This window comes from Idiotropiscis lumnitzeri, chromosome 1 (assembly GCF_059441095.1).
Source record: "Idiotropiscis lumnitzeri isolate Australia: NSW breed Sydney's pygmy pipehorse chromosome 1, RoL_Ilum_1.0, whole genome shotgun sequence".
Taxonomy (NCBI): Eukaryota; Metazoa; Chordata; class Actinopteri; order Syngnathiformes; family Syngnathidae; genus Idiotropiscis; species Idiotropiscis lumnitzeri.
Genome location: NC_142391.1, coordinates 41,377,653 through 41,400,522, shown reverse-complemented (window position 1 = coordinate 41,400,522; position 22,870 = coordinate 41,377,653). Strand labels below are relative to the sequence as shown.

The 22,870-nt window shown below is 40.9% G+C and overlaps 1 protein-coding gene and 1 pseudogene across 3 annotated transcripts in view; both read right to left on the bottom strand.

Annotated features, from left to right (window-relative positions):
• Window positions 1-9,884, bottom strand: part of golga1 (golgin A1) — a 29,270-nt gene extending 19,386 nt beyond the window's left edge. For all 3 annotated transcript variants that reach the window (XR_015844299.1, XM_088301350.1, XM_088301359.1), the window contains exons 1-3: window positions 9,713-9,884; window positions 5,789-6,072; window positions 4,327-4,417 (exon numbers count right to left, since the gene is read on the bottom strand). Coding sequence is in view for 2 of the 3 variants with exons in the window: in XM_088301350.1 (XP_088157476.1) it covers window positions 4,327-4,417; window positions 5,789-5,917 (220 nt within the window). In the remaining variant the exon portion in view is untranslated. The remainder of the gene's footprint in view (window positions 1-4,326; window positions 4,418-5,788; window positions 6,073-9,712) is intronic.
• LOC148344660 (28S ribosomal RNA) lies at window positions 1,818-4,247 on the bottom strand (annotated as a pseudogene).
• Window positions 9,885-22,870: the final 12,986 nt, after the last annotated feature.

Sequence of the window (22,870 nt, the reverse complement as noted above, 5' to 3'; positions counted from 1 at the left end):
GCAACACACAACCACAACCTTTGTTGAATCAAGAAATCAAGTAGGCTACAAAATCAATGCATCACGCCACGATCCAAAGAAATTCCAGTCTGGAAAAGGTGACAAAGCCTTGGTCAGGGGCTGCTTTGCTTCCTCATGACCAGGACAACTTGCAACTTGCTTCGGTGCTCTAGCCAATCACTATCAGAGCCATTATTAACAAATAGAGAAAACTGGGAACAGTGAAAAACCTTCCCAGGAGTGGTTGACCAACAGAGATTACTTCAAGAGTGGGATGACTACACATCCAGGAGGTCACAAAACAAACTAGAAAACCATCTAAAGAACTACAGGCCTTGCTGGATTCAGTTAAGGTCAGCATTTACAACTACTCTACATGAAAGTGGTCAAAAATGGCATCCATGGGAAGGTTCCAGGGCAAAAACCACTGCTGTCACAAAAGGACACAAAGCTTCGTCTCACATTTGCGAAAAAACATCCTGATGATCCTCAAGACTTTTGGAGAAATATTCTGTGTTGAGTCAAAAGTGCAACTTTTTGGAGGGTGTGCCACCCATTACATCTGGCGCAAAAGTGACACGGCATCTGATAAAAAGAACACAATGCCAACAGTAAAGCATGGTGGCGGCAGTGTGATGGTCAACGGCTGCTTTTGTGACAAGTGCGGCCGCCAACAGGCAGTCAGCATCTCCGAGTTCCAAAAAGGACGTCACCAAACGAAGAGTTAGTGTCACTGGCAGTTTGCGGCAGGCTTAGCTTGCCACGGCATCAATCACAAACGAATTAAGGAGTTGACAAACTGAACTCAGACTGGCTAGAAAATGGTACGTTTGAATTAAATAGCAAAGAAAAACTAAATTGGCAGTTGGATTGTGCGTCATTGAGGTCCCAGCAGGATTTCAGAGTAGACAGCATCTCTCTCTGAAGCTCTTCTTGTTCTTCTTGTTCTTGCCTTTTCCGTTTTTGTCTTTGTTCTCCGACATTTTCTTCTCCCGGATGTCGCGCATCAGGTCAAAGAAAACCTTATCCACGTTGGCTCTGGTTTTGGCAGACGTCTCGACGTACTGGACGGCCCACTCCTCGGCCTTCCCGCGGGCCTCGTCCACAGAAACTTGCCGACGGTCCTCCAAGTCCGACTTATTTCCCACCAGCAGCAGGGGGATCTTGTCCTCCTCCGCCTTCACTCGCAGGATCTGCTCCCTGAATTCAGCGGTGGCCGTGAATGACTTGTGCTAGGTGATGGAGAAGACGAGCAGGAAGCCCTCCCCGCTTCGAAAATAGTTGTCCCTGATGGCGGCGTAGTTCTCCTGGCCGGCCGTGTCCAGGATGTCGATCTGGACCTCCTCTCGGTCCAGAACCACTTTCTTCCGGTAGCTGTCCGCCTTGGTGGGTTCGTAGTCCTCCACAAACTCATCGTACATAAACTGGAGGGTAAGAGCCGACTTGCCCACGCCGCCGCTGCCGACCATAATCTGCCAGGATGGCCGAGTGGTCTAAGGCGCCGCGTTCAGGACCCAGTCTCCCCAGGAGGCCTGGGTTCGAATCTCGAATTTCCCCATTGTGGGACTAATAAAGGGAATATTATAATTATTATTATTATTATTATTATTATAATCACTTTGTGCAGCGCGAGAGAACCCTGGTTTTTACTTTTACCGGTCGCCATCGTCGCAGCCGTCTTGGCTTTGCTCGGACACGCGCGCTCGCAAGACTTCTACGCGCTCTTGACGCAACCAATGCAGGATTTGTATTTCCGCTTGGGTTGATGTTATCTGGACGTTTGGGTTAAGGGACCATTTCGACGCATTGGTTCCCCCAAAATAATAAAATAAATTAATAAAAAAAACGAGCACAAGCAACAAAAGCCCCACCTTCAGGATGTCAAACACCAACGGCCTGGCGCGAGATTTACACCTTCTCCCCCGGATTTTCAAGGGCCGACGGGAGCTCACCGGACGCCGCCGGAACCGCGACGCTTTCCAGGGCGCGGGCCCCTCTCTCGGGCCGATTCCATTCCAGGGCGCCCTGCCCTTCACTAAGAAAAGAGAACTCTACCCGGGGCCCCCGCCAGCTGCTCCGAGATCGTTTGCGTTACCGCACTGGACGCGTGCTTGAGTGCGCCTCGCCGTTCGCCACCCGCGCGGGCCCGCGCTACCCTGCCCCGGCCCGGGGGGGGGGAAGACCCGCACCGGAGGACAGGGGCGAGGCCCGGCGAGATGAGGGTCACGGCGCGCGCCCCCGTCACCGCGCGCCCCTTTCCGCCATTCCAGGTTCGGGGATCTGAACCCGACTCCCTTTCGATCGACACGGGGCGACGTAGGCCATCGCCCCCCAGCTTTTCCAACGGCTCTTGCCCATCCCTTAGGACCGACTGACCCATATTCAACTGCTGTTCACATGGAACCCTTCTCCACTTCGGCCTTCAAAGCTCTCGTTTGAATATTTGCTACTACCACCAAGATCTGCGCCCGCGGCGGCTCCACCCGGGCCCACGCCCTAGGCTTCCGTGCTCAACGCGGCGGCCTTCCTACTCGTCGCGGCATAGCCCTCGCGGCTGTCCGTTGCCGGCGACGGCCGGGTGTGGGCCCGACGCTCCAGCGCCATCCATTTTCAGAGCTAGTTGATTCGGCAGGTGAGTTGTTACACATTCCTTGGCGGGTTCCGACTTCCATGGCCACCGTCCTGCTGTCTATATCGACCAACACCTTTTCTGGGGTCTGATGAGCGTCGGCATCGGGCGCCTTAACCCGGCGTTCGGTTCATCCCGCAGCGCTAGTCCTGCTTACCAAAAGTGGCCCACTGGGCGCTCGCATTCCACGCCCGGCTCCAAGCCAGCGAGCCGGGCCCCGTACCCATTAAAAGTTTGAGATCGTTTCGGCCCCAAGGCCTCTAGTCATTGTCTTTACCGGATAAAACTGCTGCCGATTCGAGCGCCGGATATCCTGAGGGAAACTTCGGAAGGAACCAGCTACTAGATGGTTCGATTAGTCTTTCGCCCCTATACTCAGGTCGGACGACCGATTTGCACGTCAGGACCGCTGCGGGCCTCCACCAGAGTTTCCTCTGGCTTCGCCCTGCCCAAGCATAGTTCACCATCTTTCGGGTCCCATCGCGCGCGCTGAGGCTCCACCTCCCCGACGCAGCGGGCGAGGCGGGCCGGTGGTGCGCCCGGGTCTTTCGCATACCCCGCAGGGCCGGGATCCCACCTCCGTGAGGGGACGGTGCACGGCAGGCCGGAGCTGCCGACACCCCCCCTCCATCCTTCACTTTCATTGCATATTTGGTGACGAGGGACTTCGTCAAGGGTTTCGTTCAGGCCCTCCGACTCGCGCGCGCGTTAGACTCCTTGGTCCGTGTTTCAAGACGGGTCGGGTGGGCGACCACAATCACCGCAGACCCCTGACGCCTTCTCGTGGGCCGCACCCCGCCCTGGACGGCGCGACTCGGCCGGCGCGCACTGAGGACAATCCGCGCCAGTGATCGGCCGCTGCTACGGCGGAGGGCGCAGAGAGCACATCCACGACCCCGGGGGAAGCGGCAAGGTCCGGGCAGGAGGCGCTGTAGAGCGCAGGAGGGCCGCAAGGGCAGGCGCGGCCGGGTTTTATTTTAGTGACGCTGTCGATCTGGGTTCTCCTATAGTTTGTAATAAGAACAGTCTGACATCGAGCATTATGTGACAAAAACGTGTTCCTGTCTCAAACAGAAAAAGCCGTGCTGTGAACCGAAAGCCCCATTGACAAATATTGTGACAACACAGCCTTTTGAACTGGTGTGTATCGATTTCCTCCATCTTGATCGATGCACAGGAGGATATGAATATATCCTTGTGATTGTAGACCACTTCACACGTTTTGTCCAAGCATACGCCACTACCTCCAAGTCAGGAAGGACTGCTGCGAATTTCATCTTTAATGACTTTGCCCTGAAGTTTGGATTCCCCTCTCGTATCCACCAAGAGGAAAGCAGTTAGTTATCTCTCTTCCTAGTTAAGCCATTTACTAAACTAATCACCACAATCCGAAAATCTTAACTCAATGGGAACGTAAAGCAACAAAGTTGAATAGATTGCCCATTTACACTTAATATTCAGACACTCAATGGCAGTTTACTTTATTTCCATCAAGCATGAACTAAGCTATTAACATTTACATGACAATAAACAGTTACACATTATGATCTTACAGTCTTTGCTTCTTCTTGAACTAGACCAATATATGTTTTACTTGAATTCCCCTGATTTAGGGTACTTTCAGACTTACAGGCTTCTACATTGACCGACATTTCAAGACCGACCGCCTCATGTAACAGATAGAGTGAATGTCCCACCTGATAGCTTTGCCTCTAGTTTACGGATCTGATCATTCCTCCTGAGCAGTTGGGCAGGCATGTCATCCCTGGAGCTGCTCCCATCAGATGCCTGCGGACAGAGAGAAAATACAGTAGTAAATTTGAATGTGAGCACTGAGCAGTAGTTTTAAAAACCTTGATATCCATTCCAATGCCTATGTGTTTCATTTTAGGCTTAAAATATTCTAAAATGGCAAACACTCCTTTATTATAAAAATATGAACACTTGCATTGTTCAATAAACAGAGTCTTGTATCACTTGGCATCATTGCTTGGACAATTCTAAATAATTCATGCATGATATACTACAACCTCAGGGATATGGCTTCCACCGAAGGGAAAGTAACTATGATAACGCTAGAAAAGTAGAGTTACTATGGAGAATTGTCTTTATAAGCATGATAATATTTATCTAGAACAATACCATCACATTCACAGCAGCATTTCAACAAGTTGACACATAACACAAACGTCACAAACGTTACACCACTAATGGTAAAATTATACTCACAAATAAATCTTTATGACATATTTCTGAAAATGCAGCTGTGAGCAAGATGCCCTGATTTTTTTCTGATTGTGGTACAACAGTGGGAGTGGTTTACATGATATTGCCCCCACAATGACTTTCCCCACCTGTGATGACCTGGCAAGCACGTCCGGGCAAATAAATGCCACTTTCACACGATGACTCGACTAGAGGCCACCGGACTACAACAAACCCCAATATTCCACATTTCCACCCCCCAGAGTAACATTTACATAAATGTGTGTGTAAATTAACAATTTGATGCGCAATCCAACCAAAAAAATATGATGTGGCTGTGAGTGTGCTATGCCCATTCCCCGACACAAAGGGAAAGTACGGTGACCCTAAATCAGGGATGACGATTGCAAGAGCAAGAAATTATTCATCCACACCTCCCAAGACTTTGAACATGCACGCTTTATGCCAGAGGTGTGATTCAGCACCCTTACTTTTCCTGGTGAAAGTGCTCAGACGGCAAATCTTGACAAAAGTAACGTCAAAAGTTTGGGCAAATGTTCTTAAATTTAACAAGAGGCCAGAACGGGTCAATTTGCCACTGGGAGTCAACTGAAAATTATATCACAGAGCCAAAGGGCTCAGGTAACAACTGCCACGGCTCACCTGTTTGGTCATGTGACATTGCTAAACTGAGCCCTGAGGCTCTGTGATGTCATTTTCATTCAACAGCAAGAGGTAAAATGGCCGCTCCCTGAGATGTATACAAACGGGTGGATTTTGCAGCTGAATTCAGATTCCACAAATGCAATGTTAATCAGAATACTGTGTTTAGAGTAGTGTTTAGCATATGGAACATAATATTGATCAAATCTTTCTTTTTTTTTTTTTACTTGACTTCCCTTAACTACAGGTCACTGAACCATTAAAAAGGTGACAATCTTAAAGACAACTTACAAAGTCATCCCCTGAGTCTGCGCCCACTGAGGTGATGGATTCCTTGCTGATGGTACGGGGTAATCGAATTCCGCTCCGTGGAGCCGTTGCTGCCTCGTCTGCAATCTTTTTCTTTAGCTTGGCAAACATGTCTATATGAGCAGCGGCTTCTTTAACAGAAGCTCTTATTGAGTATGGAACACCACACAGTGCAGGGAATTCATTGCTTCTTTGTGTGACAAACACGTGTCCTTCTGCCGTACTTCTCAAAAGAAGAACACCTCAGTATTGCCATTCTGCCATATCTGGAGGGGAAAAGAGAATATCCACAAAATATAAATATCGTAAACACATTGGCAGAGTATAAGTGAATGGTAAGCACATCGGATTGCAAAAAAGTGAGTGCAATTATTGAATTTGAATGACCAGCACCATGCAAACAGACTGGTAAATATTTTATTCAGCAATTATATGATATATAAGACAGGAAATTAATTGTTGAGCAATGTGACTTCTGAACAATGCCCCTGTTATTTTAAGTATAACATTTTAGTGGTTATTTTAGCCGTGACAAAGGCAGTGATTATTTTATTTTATTGTTTTACTACATTTTCAATTTCTTGCAACCAGTCGGGAATTGTAAACAAGCACTGTTGTTTCATGGATTTATTGAAGAATTTACCAGTTGAACAATTTCCATTTAGCTTGTGAAACAAAATCTATTGGCAGAATGATTAGGGCCCAACAGAAATAAAAGGTTATGGTTGGGTAAGGATAGGGAGGAGGTTACGTTAAAAAAAAAAATTGAGAACTAAGAAAAGTACAAGAGTTGAACTTATAAAAAAACAAACAGAGTTCAGGTAAGGTTATGATTAGGAAAACAAAGTTACTGGAGTGACATTGCCTTTAAGGCCACAGCTGGAACCGCGAGCCAGTTAATGTGGAAGCTCAAACATATATAACTCGCCATTAGGAGGAGTTAAGCCACTGGTGGCAATCTTACGTTCCCAATCTCTAAGCCTACCTAAATTGAATACATTAATTTCTCTGTGGCATTTTCACGTTTTTTTCTGTTTCAATGGCAAAAATTCTACCATTAATGGCATGCAGTTGTACCAATAAGTCTGGGAAAAGCAATACATGCTCATTTCATCTTAATTTAACTGTTCATTTTCTCTTTTAAGGTAAATCTTTTTTATTCAACTGCATCATGCTGTCAGAAGCATCAACAATATAACCAAGGCAAAGCCAATCGGGACAGATTCGCCGCAAAATGTAAACCTAACCTCTGATGGGCACCATTCACAATACTGGTTCTTTGGGAGGCTCTCTACTCCAGACAGGAATCCAAGCCTAAAATGCGCACTGAGAACAGTGTTTTGAGAGAAATAATGACAAGAGTTGTCAGTATCAGTGGCAACGAAAGATGGCTGCCCTCTGGTTTCAGCCACAAGGGATGTATTTGTTAGTGCATTCTATATGACCACATGCAGAAGCCAGGTCACGGCAGCCTACACGGCATCCTAAAATCTCCTAGATGGACCAACTACGGTAATCACAGTAAATGCTACAACTCGGGCTCTCGTTTCGAATGCCACATTTGAGACCTCTGTCCATGTTCCTTGTTCCGCAGTGTTGGATAATGTTGAGGCAGTTTACTTGTCATTTTTGGAGGATGTGGTTTGCCAAATTAAAGCGCTTGTGTGAGGTAAGTTCAGAAAATGGCAAATCTATTTGTGTCATTGGTAAAGTAACTACACATAAGACAAATAACAAAGCATGATATTTTTTTTTTATTTGGTATATTTGCCAAAATAATAGTTTTCCCGAAGTTAGATTCTGCTGAGCGACAAACTCGGAAGTGTGACATCGAACAAAATTGATGCATTTATGCGTCCTATTTTTTTTTTTTTTTTTTGCTTCGACCACTCAAAAAGATGCTTGCCAGAATGCGAACAATGCATCGCCACACAGCGCTGAGGCATTTGGACAAAAAAAGCAGCAACGTCGGCAATTGAGCAGCTCACTGGACAATAAGCAATGCATTACAATGGCGACTGGTTCTTTGAGTGACGTCATTCCCGAAAAATACCGGTGAAAGGTGAGCAAAATCATTTTCGTGTTAGGGCCTTGCTATGGGTCTAACTATGAATCTAGGACGTATATGTTAAAAAATTAAAGTGTGTATTCTTAAAATACATTTAATACTCAGAATACGGTTGGTCAAGCTTACCTCATACAAGCATGGTAAGCCATCTGGCTCCCCTCATGACTCTGCCCCTGCTCACTTCTTTAAGGGTTTTTTCCCCAGAGTATTGTTTTTTTTGGCCATTATCAACAGCATTCTGTCTTCAGGTGTACTCCCCCAAAATGTTAAATCTGCTGCTTAATAAACATGACCATGATCAAGGTGTGCTCTCAAAATTTAGACTCATTTACAGGATAGCTTTTATTTCTATAATTCTGGAAAGAGTGCTGCACATGCAGTTAATAATGTCGAGGAGGTTTTCCGGTCATGTTTCAAGATGATGCATAGCACAGAGTAAGCCCTGTTACGAGTTTTTAATGTCACTGGAGACTATGTATGTCTTGTTTTGTTGGATCTAACTGCAGCATGTGATACAGTGGACTACAATATTTTTCTGGTTCATTTGCAGCACCAGGTGGACATTAGTAGGGGTGCTTTAGAGAGGGTTTTGATCCTATTTGGCTGGCAGGAGTTTTTGTTTTAGCTTAAATTGCTCTCAGTCCCGCACTGCCCCTGTCACAGGGTTATATTTCTTCGCTTTAGCTGTTTTCACTGTATTTGATTCTATGAGATTCCATCCTACAAAGACACTGAAAACAATTTCTTCTTAAGAACACTTTTGTACTGTCTAGAAATCAAAGCCCGGATGTCACTGAATTTCTAAAATTTAAACGAAAAGAAAACTGAAGTTATTGTGTTTGTTCCCAGTAACCCTGTACTTTCCATTGAACTGACCTGGGCCCCCTGGCTCCTGATATAACGCAGGGCGCTATTACCTCAAACTTGGGACATAAAGTCAACAGGTATTTCAAAATCTACCAGCAAATTGGAGCTGTTGTTAAATCCAGTTATTTTCATATTGGGCACCTGGTTAAGATGAAGCCCTTTCTTTCTCATCAGCACTGGGAAACAGTAGTCCATCCCTTCGTAACAACTCGGCTAGATTATTGTAATGTAGTTTATTTTGGAGTCAGCCAGTCCTCCTTCAAGCGTCTACAGTGAGTGCAAAATGCTGCTACTCGCCCACTAACTGGAGCTCGGAAGAGGGAGCACATAACTCCAGTTCTGGCCTCTCTTCACTGGCTCCCATTGACGTTTAGAGTTCATTTTAATATGTTGGTATTTGTAATCAAATCTTTAAATGGCCTCGCCCCAGCGTACCTCTCTGAGCGCCGCCACTACTACATACCTGCCCGGTTCCTCAGGTCTGCGGACCAGACGCTACTGGAGGTGCCGGGGACCAAGCGCAGCTTTTCCTGTTGCGGTCCTTTCACTATGGAATGCCCTTCCATTAAATGTTAGGCAACCCCCCTTTTTTCAGCCCACTTTTAAAACTCGTTGAAAGACGCATTTTTATTCCTTGGCGTTTATACGGTAGCTAAAGTGCTTTGGAACAACTGCAGCTGTTGGGAAAAGCGCAATATAAATACTATAATGTATTTTATTGTATTGGATGAACATGAAAATGACGGGTGACAGCTTTAGCTTCGTTTTCGGGATTTTATTAGTCATACTTTATAAACGACTAAAATGATGTATAGAATGTTGGTAGATTGTTAAATTATTTGGCAAAAAGCTAGCCAACTTGCGCAAAAGCGGTCATATGCTAGTCATAACAATGAAAGTTTACATTACAACCACCGGGTAAGGTTAGCAATTGTTAGCTTGTTTGCTCTTTCGAGTGGACTTTATCTTACCATAACCGCAAATTTTGTTGTTGCAGTTTGCGCGTGCCTACTGGATCTGCCTTGTCTCCTCCAAGAAAAGTGTCGTTGTGATATTCGCCAAGTGCTTGCTTTTTCGTCTGTCAAGCTAGCCAACCCGGGTGGGTGAGCTACACGTAATCGCCCAACACAACCGACCGATGACATCACGACTGTGCCTCGCGTTCATTGGAGAGCGGCGTCGAAAAGATTAAGGGGGATGCGCCCCCTATTGGGGAGAATTATATAAGTATTTTGATCTCTTTCTCGATTCAAAACAAGAGAAAAATGAAATGGATTAAAGATAAAGTTCCATCTCTATGACGTGAAGCTCTGGTGACCTTTAATTCCTATTTTGGCTGAACACCGGTGTGAGCTGCCCCGACCCTCAGCATCACTAAAGCAGACCCGTCACCAGACCTCAGTCTTTAGGGGGGGTACTTAAAATGCATTGGGGGGGAATTGTGATTTCCCAATAAACAATTGCATGTGTGCATGGATTAAGTTGAAATGCAACAGTGCAAACGTCCATGCCTACTTTGCGGGATATTAAACTGTTGCACATTAGATTCCCATCAGTCAAATAAAACGCCATTATTTCTTTGTATTTTTAAAGGATTGGTGATGAACAACTAAACACAAACATTTCTTAACCTAAAAATAGAAACAAGAATTGTAGGGGAATTCTGTTACTAATTCACTCACATTTATTCAGGTAAATGAGCTGTCTTTACACCAGTGTGTCTGCTAATCACCATTTGAGGCCAACTCAAAATGACTCCCAATAAATGTAACGTGAAAAGTGCATTTATTGGGAGAAATCTTTGCGGCGGTGGGACTGCTGACTATACCGTTAATATTTCCCTTTTTATTATTTATTTTAATATTGTTTATATTTTGTAAGTTTTTGCTTTCTCTATACACGTTTATAAATACTGTTAATGTTTCCCACCAGCCCGCGCCGGGATTCGAACTTCCTCCGTTTCCGCGTCCTCTCCCCTACTCCTCCGGCTTTCCCTCCATTATGCCCCATCCTGGAGAAATCTTTGCGGCGGTGGAACTGCAAAACTTTCCTAACCAAGTCCTAACAGTTCCGAACCAAATCCGAACAGTTCCGAACCAAGTCCGAACAGTTCCTAACCAAATCCGAACACTTCCTTACGCTTTCCGAACGTGAGTTCCTAACACGGAAGGATTTCCGAACAGCGGGACAAAGAGGGCTAAAAGAGCCAATCATCTTTCGAGTTCGTGATTTGACTTGGAGGTTTTACAGCAGCAAAGATATAGATCACACAGAGGCGGCGGCGTAATGTAGCCGTTAATGTATAACATAAGCAGCAGACATTCATAAAAAGCATGCAAATATACACAGTATATATATATATATACAAATCCATGGTACAGAGGGGTGATAAAAGTATTGTCATGGTAAAAGTACTGCAATGATAAAAAAAAAATATTGCAATGACAGAAAATACTGCAATGATAAAAGTACTGCAATAGTAAAAGTACTGCAATGCTAAAAACAATGATTTAATTTATAATTGTTTATATTTTGTAATTTTTGCTTTCTCTATACAAGTTTGTATTTACCGTTAATATTTCCCTTTTTTATTAAACAAAACACAACAAGAACACAACTCTTGTGGTGTAACAGAAACACGCTCATCCTTTGGGGTGGGAGATTCCAGGTGCAAATCCTGGCAAGAGTGTGGAACTTGTTGGTTAAACCAATACTTCATTTAAACCGTATTTCTATTCAGAGAAACAATGAATTTGACATTAGATTTTGATACAATGTATTAGACTTTATAATTGTTTATATTTTGTATTTTTTGCTCTCTCTATATACACGTTTGTATTTACTGTTACTATTTCCCTTTTTATGATTTATTTTATAATTGTTTATATTTTGTAATTTTTCCTTTCTTATCTATACAAGTTTGCATATACTGTTAATATTACTCTATACAAATTTGTATTTACTGTTAATATTTCCCTTTTTATTATTTATTTTATAATTGTTTACATTTTGTAAGTTTTTGCTTTCTCTATACAAGTTTATATATACTGTTAATGTTTCCCACCAGCCCGCGCCGGGATTCGAACTCCCTCCGATTCCTCGTCCTCTCCCCTCCTCCTCCCTCTTCCCCCCACCCCTTTTTTTTCCTCTTTCCTTCCCCCGCGAGTCAGTCCATTATGCCCCATCCTGAAGAAATCTTTGCGGCGGTGGGACTGCAAAACATTCCTAACCAAGTCCTAACAGTTCCGAACACTTCCTAACCAAGTCCTAACAGTTCCTAACCAAATCCTAACACTTCCTAACGCTTTCCTAACGTGAGTTTCAAACACGGAAGTATTTTCGAACAGCGGGGCAAAGAGGGATAAAAGAGCCAATCATCTTTCGACTTCGTGGTTTGACTTGGAGGCGGGGCGGATGAAACAATGACGGCTCGTCTCATTGCGCTATGCCCCACAATCGCTTCCGTGACTGGAGGCTCTGGTGAGTAACCCTCGAAGAAAAGAGAAAGGGAGAAGAGGTGAGCCACATAAGAAGCGGAAGAGGAAGGAAGCATATCAGTATGAGTGCAATCTATACGGTTAATATTTCCCTTTTTATTCTATAATTGTTTATATTTTGTAAGTTTTTGCTTTCTCTATACAAGTTTATAAATACTGTTAATGTTTCCCATCAGCCCGTGCCAGGATTCGAACCGCCTCCGATTCCTCGGTACTGCAATGCTAAAAACAATGATTTATTTTAGAATTGTTTATATTTTGTAATTTTTGCTTTCTCTATACAAGTTTGTATTTACCGTTAATATTTCCCTTTTTTATTAAACAAAACACAACAAGAACACAACTCTTGTGGTGTAACAGAAACACGCTCATCCTCTGTGGTGGGAGATTCCGGGTGCAAATCCTGGCAAGAGTGTGGAACTTGTTGGTTAAACCAATACTTTATTTAAACCGTATTTCTATTCAGAGAAACAATTAATTTGACGTATTAGATTTTGATACAATGTATTAGACTTTATAATTGTTTATATTTTGTATTTTTTGCTCTCTCTATATACACGTTTGTATTTACTGTTACTATTTCCCTTTTTATGATTTATTTTATAATTGTTTATATTTTGTATTTTTTGCTCTCTCTATATACACGTTTGTATTTACTGTTACTATTTCCCTTTTTATGATTTATTTTATAATTGTTTATATTTTGTAATTTTTCCTTTCTTATCTATACAAGTTTGCATATACTGTTAATATTACTCTATACAAATTTGTATTTAATGTTAATATTTCCCTTTTTATTATTTATTTTATAATTGTTTACATTTTGTAAGTTTTTGCTTTCTCTATACAAGTTTATATATACTGTTAATGTTTCCCACCAGCCCGCGCCGGGATTCGAACTACCTCCGATTCCTCGTCCTCTCCCCTCCTCCTCCCTCTTCCCCCCACCCCTTTTTTTCCTCTTTCCTTCCCCCGCGAGTCAGTCCATTATGCCCCATCCTGAAGAAATCTTTGCGGCGGTGGGACTGCAAAACATTCCTAACCAAGTCCTAACAGTTCCGAACACTTCCTAACCAAGTCCTAACAGTTCCTAACCAAATCCTAACACTTCCTAACGCTTTCCTAACGTGAGTTTCAAACACGGAAGTATTTTCGAACAGCGGGGCAAAGAGGGATAAAAGAGCCAATCATCTTTCGACTTCGTGGTTTGACTTGGAGGCGGGGCGGATGAAACAATGACGGCTCGTCTCATTGCGCTATGCCCCACAATCGCTTCCGTGACTGGAGGCTCTGGTGAGTAACCCTCGAAGAAAAGAGAAAGGGAGAAGAGGTGAGCCACATAAGAAGCGGAAGAGGAAGGAAGCATATCAGTATGAGTGCAATCTATACGGTTAATATTTCCCTTTTTATTCTATAATTGTTTATATTTTGTAAGTTTTTGCTTTCTCTATACAAGTTTATAAATACTGTTAATGTTTCCCATCAGCCCGTGCCAGGATTCGAACCGCCTCCGATTCCTCGGTACTGCAATGCTAAAAACAATGATTTATTTTATAATTGTTTATATTTTGTAATTTTTGCTTTCTCTATACAAGTTTGTATTTACCGTTAATATTTCCCTTTTTTATTAAACAAAACACAACAAGAACACAACTCTTGTGGTGTAACAGAAACACGCTCATCCTCTGTGGTGGGAGATTCCGGGTGCAAATCCTGGCAAGAGTGTGGAACTTGTTGGTTAAACCAATACTTTATTTAAACCGTATTTCTATTCAGAGAAACAATTAATTTGACGTATTAGATTTTGATACAATGTATTAGACTTTATAATTGTTTATATTTTGTATTTTTTGCTCTCTCTATACACGTTTGTATTTACTGTTACTATTTCCCTTTTTATGATTTATTTTATAATTGTTTATATTTTGTAATTTTTCCTTTCTTATCTATACAAGTTTGCATATACTGTTAATATTACTCTATACAAATTTGTATTTACTGTTAATATTTCCCTTTTTATTATTTATTTTATAAATGTTTACATTTTGTAAGTTTTTGCTTTCTCTATACAAGTTTATATATACTGTTAATGTTTTCCACCAGCCCGCGCCGGGATTCGAACTCCCTCCGATTCCTCGTCCTCTCCCCTCCTCCTCCCTCTTCCCCCTACCCCTTTTTTTCCTCTTTCTTTCCCCCGCGAGTCAGTCCATTATGCCCCATCCTGAAGAAATCTTTGCGGCGGTGGGACTGCAAAACATTCCTAACCAAGTCCTAACAGTTCCGAACACTTCCTAACCAAGTCCTAACAGTTCCTAACCAAATCCTAACACTTCCTAACGCTTTCCTAACGTGAGTTTCAAACACGGAAGTATTTTCTAACAGCGGGGCAAAGAGGGATAAAAGAGCCAATCATCTTTCGACTTCGTGGTTTGACTTGGAGGCGGGGCGGATGAAACAATGACGGCTCGTCTCATAGCGCTATGCCCCACAATCGCTTCCGTGACTGGAGGCTCTGGTGAGTAACCCTCGAAGAAAAGAGCAAGGGAGAAGAGGTGAGCCACAAAAGAAGCGGAAGAGGAAGGAAGCATATCAGTATGAGTGCAATCTATACGGTTAATATTTCCCTTTTTATTCTATAATTGTTTATATTTTGTAAGTTTTTGCTTTCTCTATACAAGTTTATAAATACGGTTAATGTTTCCCATCAGCCCGTGCCAGGATTCGAACCGCCTCCGATTCCTCGGTACTGCAATGCTAAAAACAATGATTTATTTTATAATTGTTTATATTTTGTAATTTTTGCTTTCTCTATACAAGTTTGTATTTACCGTTAATATTTCCCTTTTTTATTAAACAAAACACAACAAGAACACAACTCTTGTGGTGTAACAGAAACACGCTCATCATTTGGGGTGGGAGATTCCAGGTGCAAATCCTGGCAAGAGTGTGGAACTTGTTGGTTAAACCAATACTTCATTTAAACCGTATTTCTATTCAGAGAAACAATGAATTTGACATTAGATTTTGATACAATGTATTAGACTTTATAATTGTTTATATTTTGTATTTTTTGCTCTCTCTATATACACGTTTGTATTTACTGTTACTATTTCCCTTTTTATGATTTATTTTATAATTGTTTATATTTTGTAATTTTTCCTTTATTATCTATACAAGTTTGCATATACTGTTAATATTACTCTATACAAATTTGTATTTACTGTTAATATTTCCCTTTTTATTATTTATTTTATAATTGTTTACATTTTGTAAGTTTTTGCTTTCTCTATACAAGTTTATATATACTGTTAATGTTTCCCACCAGCCCGCGCCGGGATTCGAACTCCCTCCGATTCCTCGTCCTCTCCCCTCCTCCTCCCTCTTCCCCCCACCCCTTTTTTTCCTCTTTCCTTCCCCCGCGAGTCAGTCCATTATGCCCCATCCTGAAGAAATCTTTGCGGCGGTGGGACTGCAAAACATTCCTAACCAAGTCCTAACAGTTCCGAACACTTCCTAACCAAGTCCTAACAGTTCCTAACCAAATCCTAACACTTCCTAACGCTTTCCTAACGTGAGTTTCAAACACGGAAGTATTTTCGAACAGCGGGGCAAAGAGGGATAAAAGAGCCAATCATCTTTCGACTTCGTGGTTTGACTTGGAGGCGGGGCGGATGAAACAATGACGGCTCGTCTCATAGCGCTATGCCCCACAATCGCTTCCGTGACTGGAGGCTCTGGTGAGTAACCCTCGAAGAAAAGAGCATGGGAGAAGAGGTGAGCCACATAAGAAGCGGAAGAGGAAGGAAGCATATCAGTATGAGTGCAATCTATACGGTTAATATTTCCCTTTTTATTCTATAATTGTTTATATTTTGTAAGTTTTTGCTTTCTCTATACAAGTTTACAAATACTGTTAATGTTTCCCATCAGCCCGTGCCAGGATTCGAACCGCCTCCGTTTCCTCGGTACTGCAATGCTAAAAACAATGATTTATTTTATAATTGTTTATATTTTGTAATTTTTGCTTTCTCTATACAAGTTTGTATTTACCGTTAATATTTCCCTTTTTTATTAAACAAAACACAACAAGAACACAACTCTTGTGGTGTAACAGAAACACGCTCATCCTTTGGGGTGGGAGATTCTAGGTGCAAATCCTGGCTAGAGTGTGGAACTTGTTGGTTAAACCAATACTTCATTTAAACCGTATTTCTATTCAGAGAAACAATGAATTTGACATTAGATTTTGATACAATGTATTAGACTTTATAATTGTTTATATTTTGTATTTTTTGCTCTCTCTATATACACGTTTGTATTTACTGTTACTATTTCCCTTTTTATGATTTATTTTATAATTGTTTATATTTTGTAATTTTTCCTTTCTTATCTATACAAGTTTGCATATACTGTTAATATTACTCTATACAAATTTGTATTTAATGTTAATATTTCCCTTTTTATTATTTATTTTATAATTGTTTACATTTTGTAAGTTTTTGCTTTCTCTATACAAGTTTATATATACTGTTAATGTTTCCCACCAGCCCGCGCCGGGATTCGAACTACCTCCGATTCCTCGTCCTCTCCCCTCCTCCTCCCTCTTCCCCCCACCCCTTTTTTTCCTCTTTCCTTCCCCCGCGAGTCAGTCCATTATGCCCCATCCTGAAGAAATCTTTGCGGCGGTGGGACTGCAAAACATTCCTAACCAAGTCCTAACAGTTCCGAACACTTCCTAACCAAGTCCTAACAGTTCCTAACCAAATCCTAACACTTCCTAACGCTTTCCTAACGTGAGTTTCAAACACGGAAGTATTTTCGAACAGCGGGGCAAAGAGGGATAAAAGAGCCAATCATCTTTCGACTTCGTGGTTTGACTTGGAGGCGGGGCGGATGAAACAATGACGGCTCGTCTCATTGCGCTATGCCCCACAATCGCTTCCGTGACTGGAGGCTCTGGTGAGTAACCCTCGAAGAAAAGAGAAAGGGAGAAGAGGTGAGCCACATAAGAAGCGGAAGAGGAAGGAAGCATATCAGTATGAGTGCAATCTATACGGTTAATATTTCCCTTTTTATTCTATAATTGTTTATATTTTGTAAGTTTTTGCTTTCTCTATACAAGTTTATAAATACTGTTAATGTTTCCCATCAGCCCGTGCCAGGATTCGAACCGCCTCCGATTCCTCGGTACTGCAATGCTAAAAACAATGATTTATTTTATAATTGTTTATATTTTGTAATTTTTGCTTTCTCTATACAAGTTTGTATTTACCGTTAATATTTCCCTTTTTTATTAAACAAAACACAACAAGAACACAACTCTTGTGGTGTAACAGAAACACGCTCATCCTCTGTGGTGGGAGATTCCGGGTGCAAATCCTGGCAAGAGTGTGGAACTTGTTGGTTAAACCAATACTTTATTTAAACCGTATTTCTATTCAGAGAAACAATTAATTTGACGTATTAGATTTTGATACAATGTATTAGACTTTATAATTGTTTATATTTTGTATTTTTTGCTCTCTCTATACACGTTTGTATTTACTGTTACTATTTCCCTTTTTATGATTTATTTTATAATTGTTTATATTTTGTAATTTTTCCTTTCTTATCTATACAAGTTTGCATATACTGTTAATATTACTCTATACAAATTTGTATTTACTGTTAATATTTCCCTTTTTATTATTTATTTTATAAATGTTTACATTTTGTAAGTTTTTGCTTTCTCTATACAAGTTTATATATACTGTTAATGTTTTCCACCAGCCCGCGCCGGGATTCGAACTCCCTCCGATTCCTCGTCCTCTCCCCTCCTCCTCCCTCTTCCCCCTACCCCTTTTTTTCCTCTTTCTTTCCCCCGCGAGTCAGTCCATTATGCCCCATCCTGAAGAAATCTTTGCGGCGGTGGGACTGCAAAACATTCCTAACCAAGTCCTAACAGTTCCGAACACTTCCTAACCAAGTCCTAACAGTTCCTAACCAAATCCTAACACTTCCTAACGCTTTCCTAACGTGAGTTTCAAACACGGAAGTATTTTCTAACAGCGGGGCAAAGAGGGATAAAAGAGCCAATCATCTTTCGACTTCGTGGTTTGACTTGGAGGCGGGGCGGATGAAACAATGACGGCTCGTCTCATAGCGCTATGCCCCACAATCGCTTCCGTGACTGGAGGCTCTGGTGAGTAACCCTCGAAGAAAAGAGCAAGGGAGAAGAGGTGAGCCACAAAAGAAGCGGAAGAGGAAGGAAGCATATCAGTATGAGTGCAATCTATACGGTTAATATTTCCCTTTTTATTCTATAATTGTTTATATTTTGTAAGTTTTTGCTTTCTCTATACAAGTTTATAAATACTGTTAATGTTTCCCATCAGCCCGTGCCAGGATTCGAACCGCCTCCGATTCCTCGGTACTGCAATGCTAAAAACAATGATTTATTTTATAATTGTTTATATTTTGTAATTTTTGCTTTCTCTATACAAGTTTGTATTTACCGTTAATATTTCCCTTTTTTATTAAACAAAACACAACAAGAACACAACTCTTGTGGTGTAACAGAAACACGCTCATCATTTGGGGTGGGAGATTCCAGGTGCAAATCCTGGCAAGAGTGTGGAACTTGTTGGTTAAACCAATACTTCATTTAAACCGTATTTCTATTCAGAGAAACAATGAATTTGACATTAGATTTTGATACAATGTATTAGACTTTATAATTGTTTATATTTTGTATTTTTTGCTCTCTCTATATACACGTTTGTATTTACTGTTACTATTTCCCTTTTTATGATTTATTTTATAATTGTTTATATTTTGTAATTTTTCCTTTATTATCTATACAAGTTTGCATATACTGTTAATATTACTCTATACAAATTTGTATTTACTGTTAATATTTCCCTTTTTATTATTTATTTTATAATTGTTTACATTTTGTAAGTTTTTGCTTTCTCTATACAAGTTTATATATACTGTTAATGTTTCCCACCAGCCCGCGCCGGGATTCGAACTCCCTCCGATTCCTCGTCCTCTCCCCTCCTCCTCCCTCTTCCCCCCACCCCTTTTTTTCCTCTTTCCTTCCCCCGCGAGTCAGTCCATTATGCCCCATCCTGAAGAAATCTTTGCGGCGGTGGGACTGCAAAACATTCCTAACCAAGTCCTAACAGTTCCGAACACTTCCTAACCAAGTCCTAACAGTTCCTAACCAAATCCTAACACTTCCTAACGCTTTCCTAACGTGAGTTTCAAACACGGAAGTATTTTCGAACAGCGGGGCAAAGAGGGATAAAAGAGCCAATCATCTTTCGACTTCGTGGTTTGACTTGGAGGCGGGGCGGATGAAACAATGACGGCTCGTCTCATAGCGCTATGCCCCACAATCGCTTCCGTGACTGGAGGCTCTGGTGAGTAACCCTCGAAGAAAAGAGCATGGGAGAAGAGGTGAGCCACATAAGAAGCGGAAGAGGAAGGAAGCATATCAGTATGAGTGCAATCTATACGGTTAATATTTCCCTTTTTATTCTATAATTGTTTATATTTTGTAAGTTTTTGCTTTCTCTATACAAGTTTACAAATACTGTTAATGTTTCCCATCAGCCCGTGCCAGGATTCGAACCGCCTCCGTTTCCTCGGTACTGCAATGCTAAAAACAATGATTTATTTTATAATTGTTTATATTTTGTAATTTTTGCTTTCTCTATACAAGTTTGTATTTACCGTTAATATTTCCCTTTTTTATTAAACAAAACACAACAAGAACACAACTCTTGTGGTGTAACAGAAACACGCTCATCCTTTGGGGTGGGAGATTCTAGGTGCAAATCCTGGCTAGAGTGTGGAACTTGTTGGTTAAACCAATACTTCATTTAAACCGTATTTCTATTCAGAGAAACAATGAATTTGACATTAGATTTTGATACAATGTATTAGACTTTATAATTGTTTATATTTTGTATTTTTTGCTCTCTCTATATACACGTTTGTATTTACTGTTACTATTTCCCTTTTTATGATTTATTTTATAATTGTTTATATTTTGTAATTTTTCCTTTCTTATCTATACAAGTTTGCATATACTGTTAATATTACTCTATACAAATTTGTATTTAATGTTAATATTTCCCTTTTTATTATTTATTTTATAATTGTTTACATTTTGTAAGTTTTTGCTTTCTCTATACAAGTTTATATATACTGTTAATGTTTCCCACCAGCCCGCGCCGGGATTCGAACTACCTCCGATTCCTCGTCCTCTCCCCTCCTCCTCCCTCTTCCCCCCACCCCTTTTTTTCCTCTTTCCTTCCCCCGCGAGTCAGTCCATTATGCCCCATCCTGAAGAAATCTTTGCGGCGGTGGGACTGCAAAACATTCCTAACCAAGTCCTAACAGTTCCGAACACTTCCTAACCAAGTCCTAACAGTTCCTAACCAAATCCTAACACTTCCTAACGCTTTCCTAACGTGAGTTTCAAACACGGAAGTATTTTCGAACAGCGGGGCAAAGAGGGATAAAAGAGCCAATCATCTTTCGACTTCGTGGTTTGACTTGGAGGCGGGGCGGATGAAACAATGACGGCTCGTCTCATTGCGCTATGCCCCACAATCGCTTCCGTGACTGGAGGCTCTGGTGAGTAACCCTCGAAGAAAAGAGAAAGGGAGAAGAGGTGAGCCACATAAGAAGCGGAAGAGGAAGGAAGCATATCAGTATGAGTGCAATCTATACGGTTAATATTTCCCTTTTTATTCTATAATTGTTTATATTTTGTAAGTTTTTGCTTTCTCTATACAAGTTTATAAATACTGTTAATGTTTCCCATCAGCCCGTGCCAGGATTCGAACCGCCTCCGATTCCTCGGTACTGCAATGCTAAAAACAATGATTTATTTTATAATTGTTTATATTTTGTAATTTTTGCTTTCTCTATACAAGTTTGTATTTACCGTTAATATTTCCCTTTTTTATTAAACAAAACACAACAAGAACACAACTCTTGTGGTGTAACAGAAACACGCTCATCCTCTGTGGTGGGAGATTCCGGGTGCAAATCCTGGCAAGAGTGTGGAACTTGTTGGTTAAACCAATACTTTATTTAAACCGTATTTCTATTCAGAGAAACAATTAATTTGACGTATTAGATTTTGATACAATGTATTAGACTTTATAATTGTTTATATTTTGTATTTTTTGCTCTCTCTATACACGTTTGTATTTACTGTTACTATTTCCCTTTTTATGATTTATTTTATAATTGTTTATATTTTGTAATTTTTCCTTTCTTATCTATACAAGTTTGCATATACTGTTAATATTACTCTATACAAATTTGTATTTACTGTTAATATTTCCCTTTTTATTATTTATTTTATAAATGTTTACATTTTGTAAGTTTTTGCTTTCTCTATACAAGTTTATATATACTGTTAATGTTTTCCACCAGCCCGCGCCGGGATTCGAACTCCCTCCGATTCCTCGTCCTCTCCCCTCCTCCTCCCTCTTCCCCCTACCCCTTTTTTTCCTCTTTCTTTCCCCCGCGAGTCAGTCCATTATGCCCCATCCTGAAGAAATCTTTGCGGCGGTGGGACTGCAAAACATTCCTAACCAAGTCCTAACAGTTCCGAACACTTCCTAACCAAGTCCTAACAGTTCCTAACCAAATCCTAACACTTCCTAACGCTTTCCTAACGTGAGTTTCAAACACGGAAGTATTTTCTAACAGCGGGGCAAAGAGGGATAAAAGAGCCAATCATCTTTCGACTTCGTGGTTTGACTTGGAGGCGGGGCGGATGAAACAATGACGGCTCGTCTCATAGCGCTATGCCCCACAATCGCTTCCGTGACTGGAGGCTCTGGTGAGTAACCCTCGAAGAAAAGAGCAAGGGAGAAGAGGTGAGCCACAAAAGAAGCGGAAGAGGAAGGAAGCATATCAGTATGAGTGCAATCTATACGGTTAATATTTCCCTTTTTATTCTATAATTGTTTATATTTTGTAAGTTTTTGCTTTCTCTATACAAGTTTATAAATACTGTTAATGTTTCCCATCAGCCCGTGCCAGGATTCGAACCGCCTCCGATTCCTCGGTACTGCAATGCTAAAAACAATGATTTATTTTATAATTGTTTATATTTTGTAATTTTTGCTTTCTCTATACAAGTTTGTATTTACCGTTAATATTTCCCTTTTTTATTAAACAAAACACAACAAGAACACAACTCTTGTGGTGTAACAGAAACACGCTCATCATTTGGGGTGGGAGATTCCAGGTGCAAATCCTGGCAAGAGTGTGGAACTTGTTGGTTAAACCAATACTTCATTTAAACCGTATTTCTATTCAGAGAAACAATGAATTTGACATTAGATTTTGATACAATGTATTAGACTTTATAATTGTTTATATTTTGTATTTTTTGCTCTCTCTATATACACGTTTGTATTTACTGTTACTATTTCCCTTTTTATGATTTATTTTATAATTGTTTATATTTTGTATTTTTTGCTCTCTCTATATACACGTTTGTATTTACTGTTACTATTTCCCTTTTTATGATTTATTTTATAATTGTTTATATTTTGTAATTTTTCCTTTCTTATCTATACAAGTTTGCATATACTGTTAATATTACTCTATACAAATTTG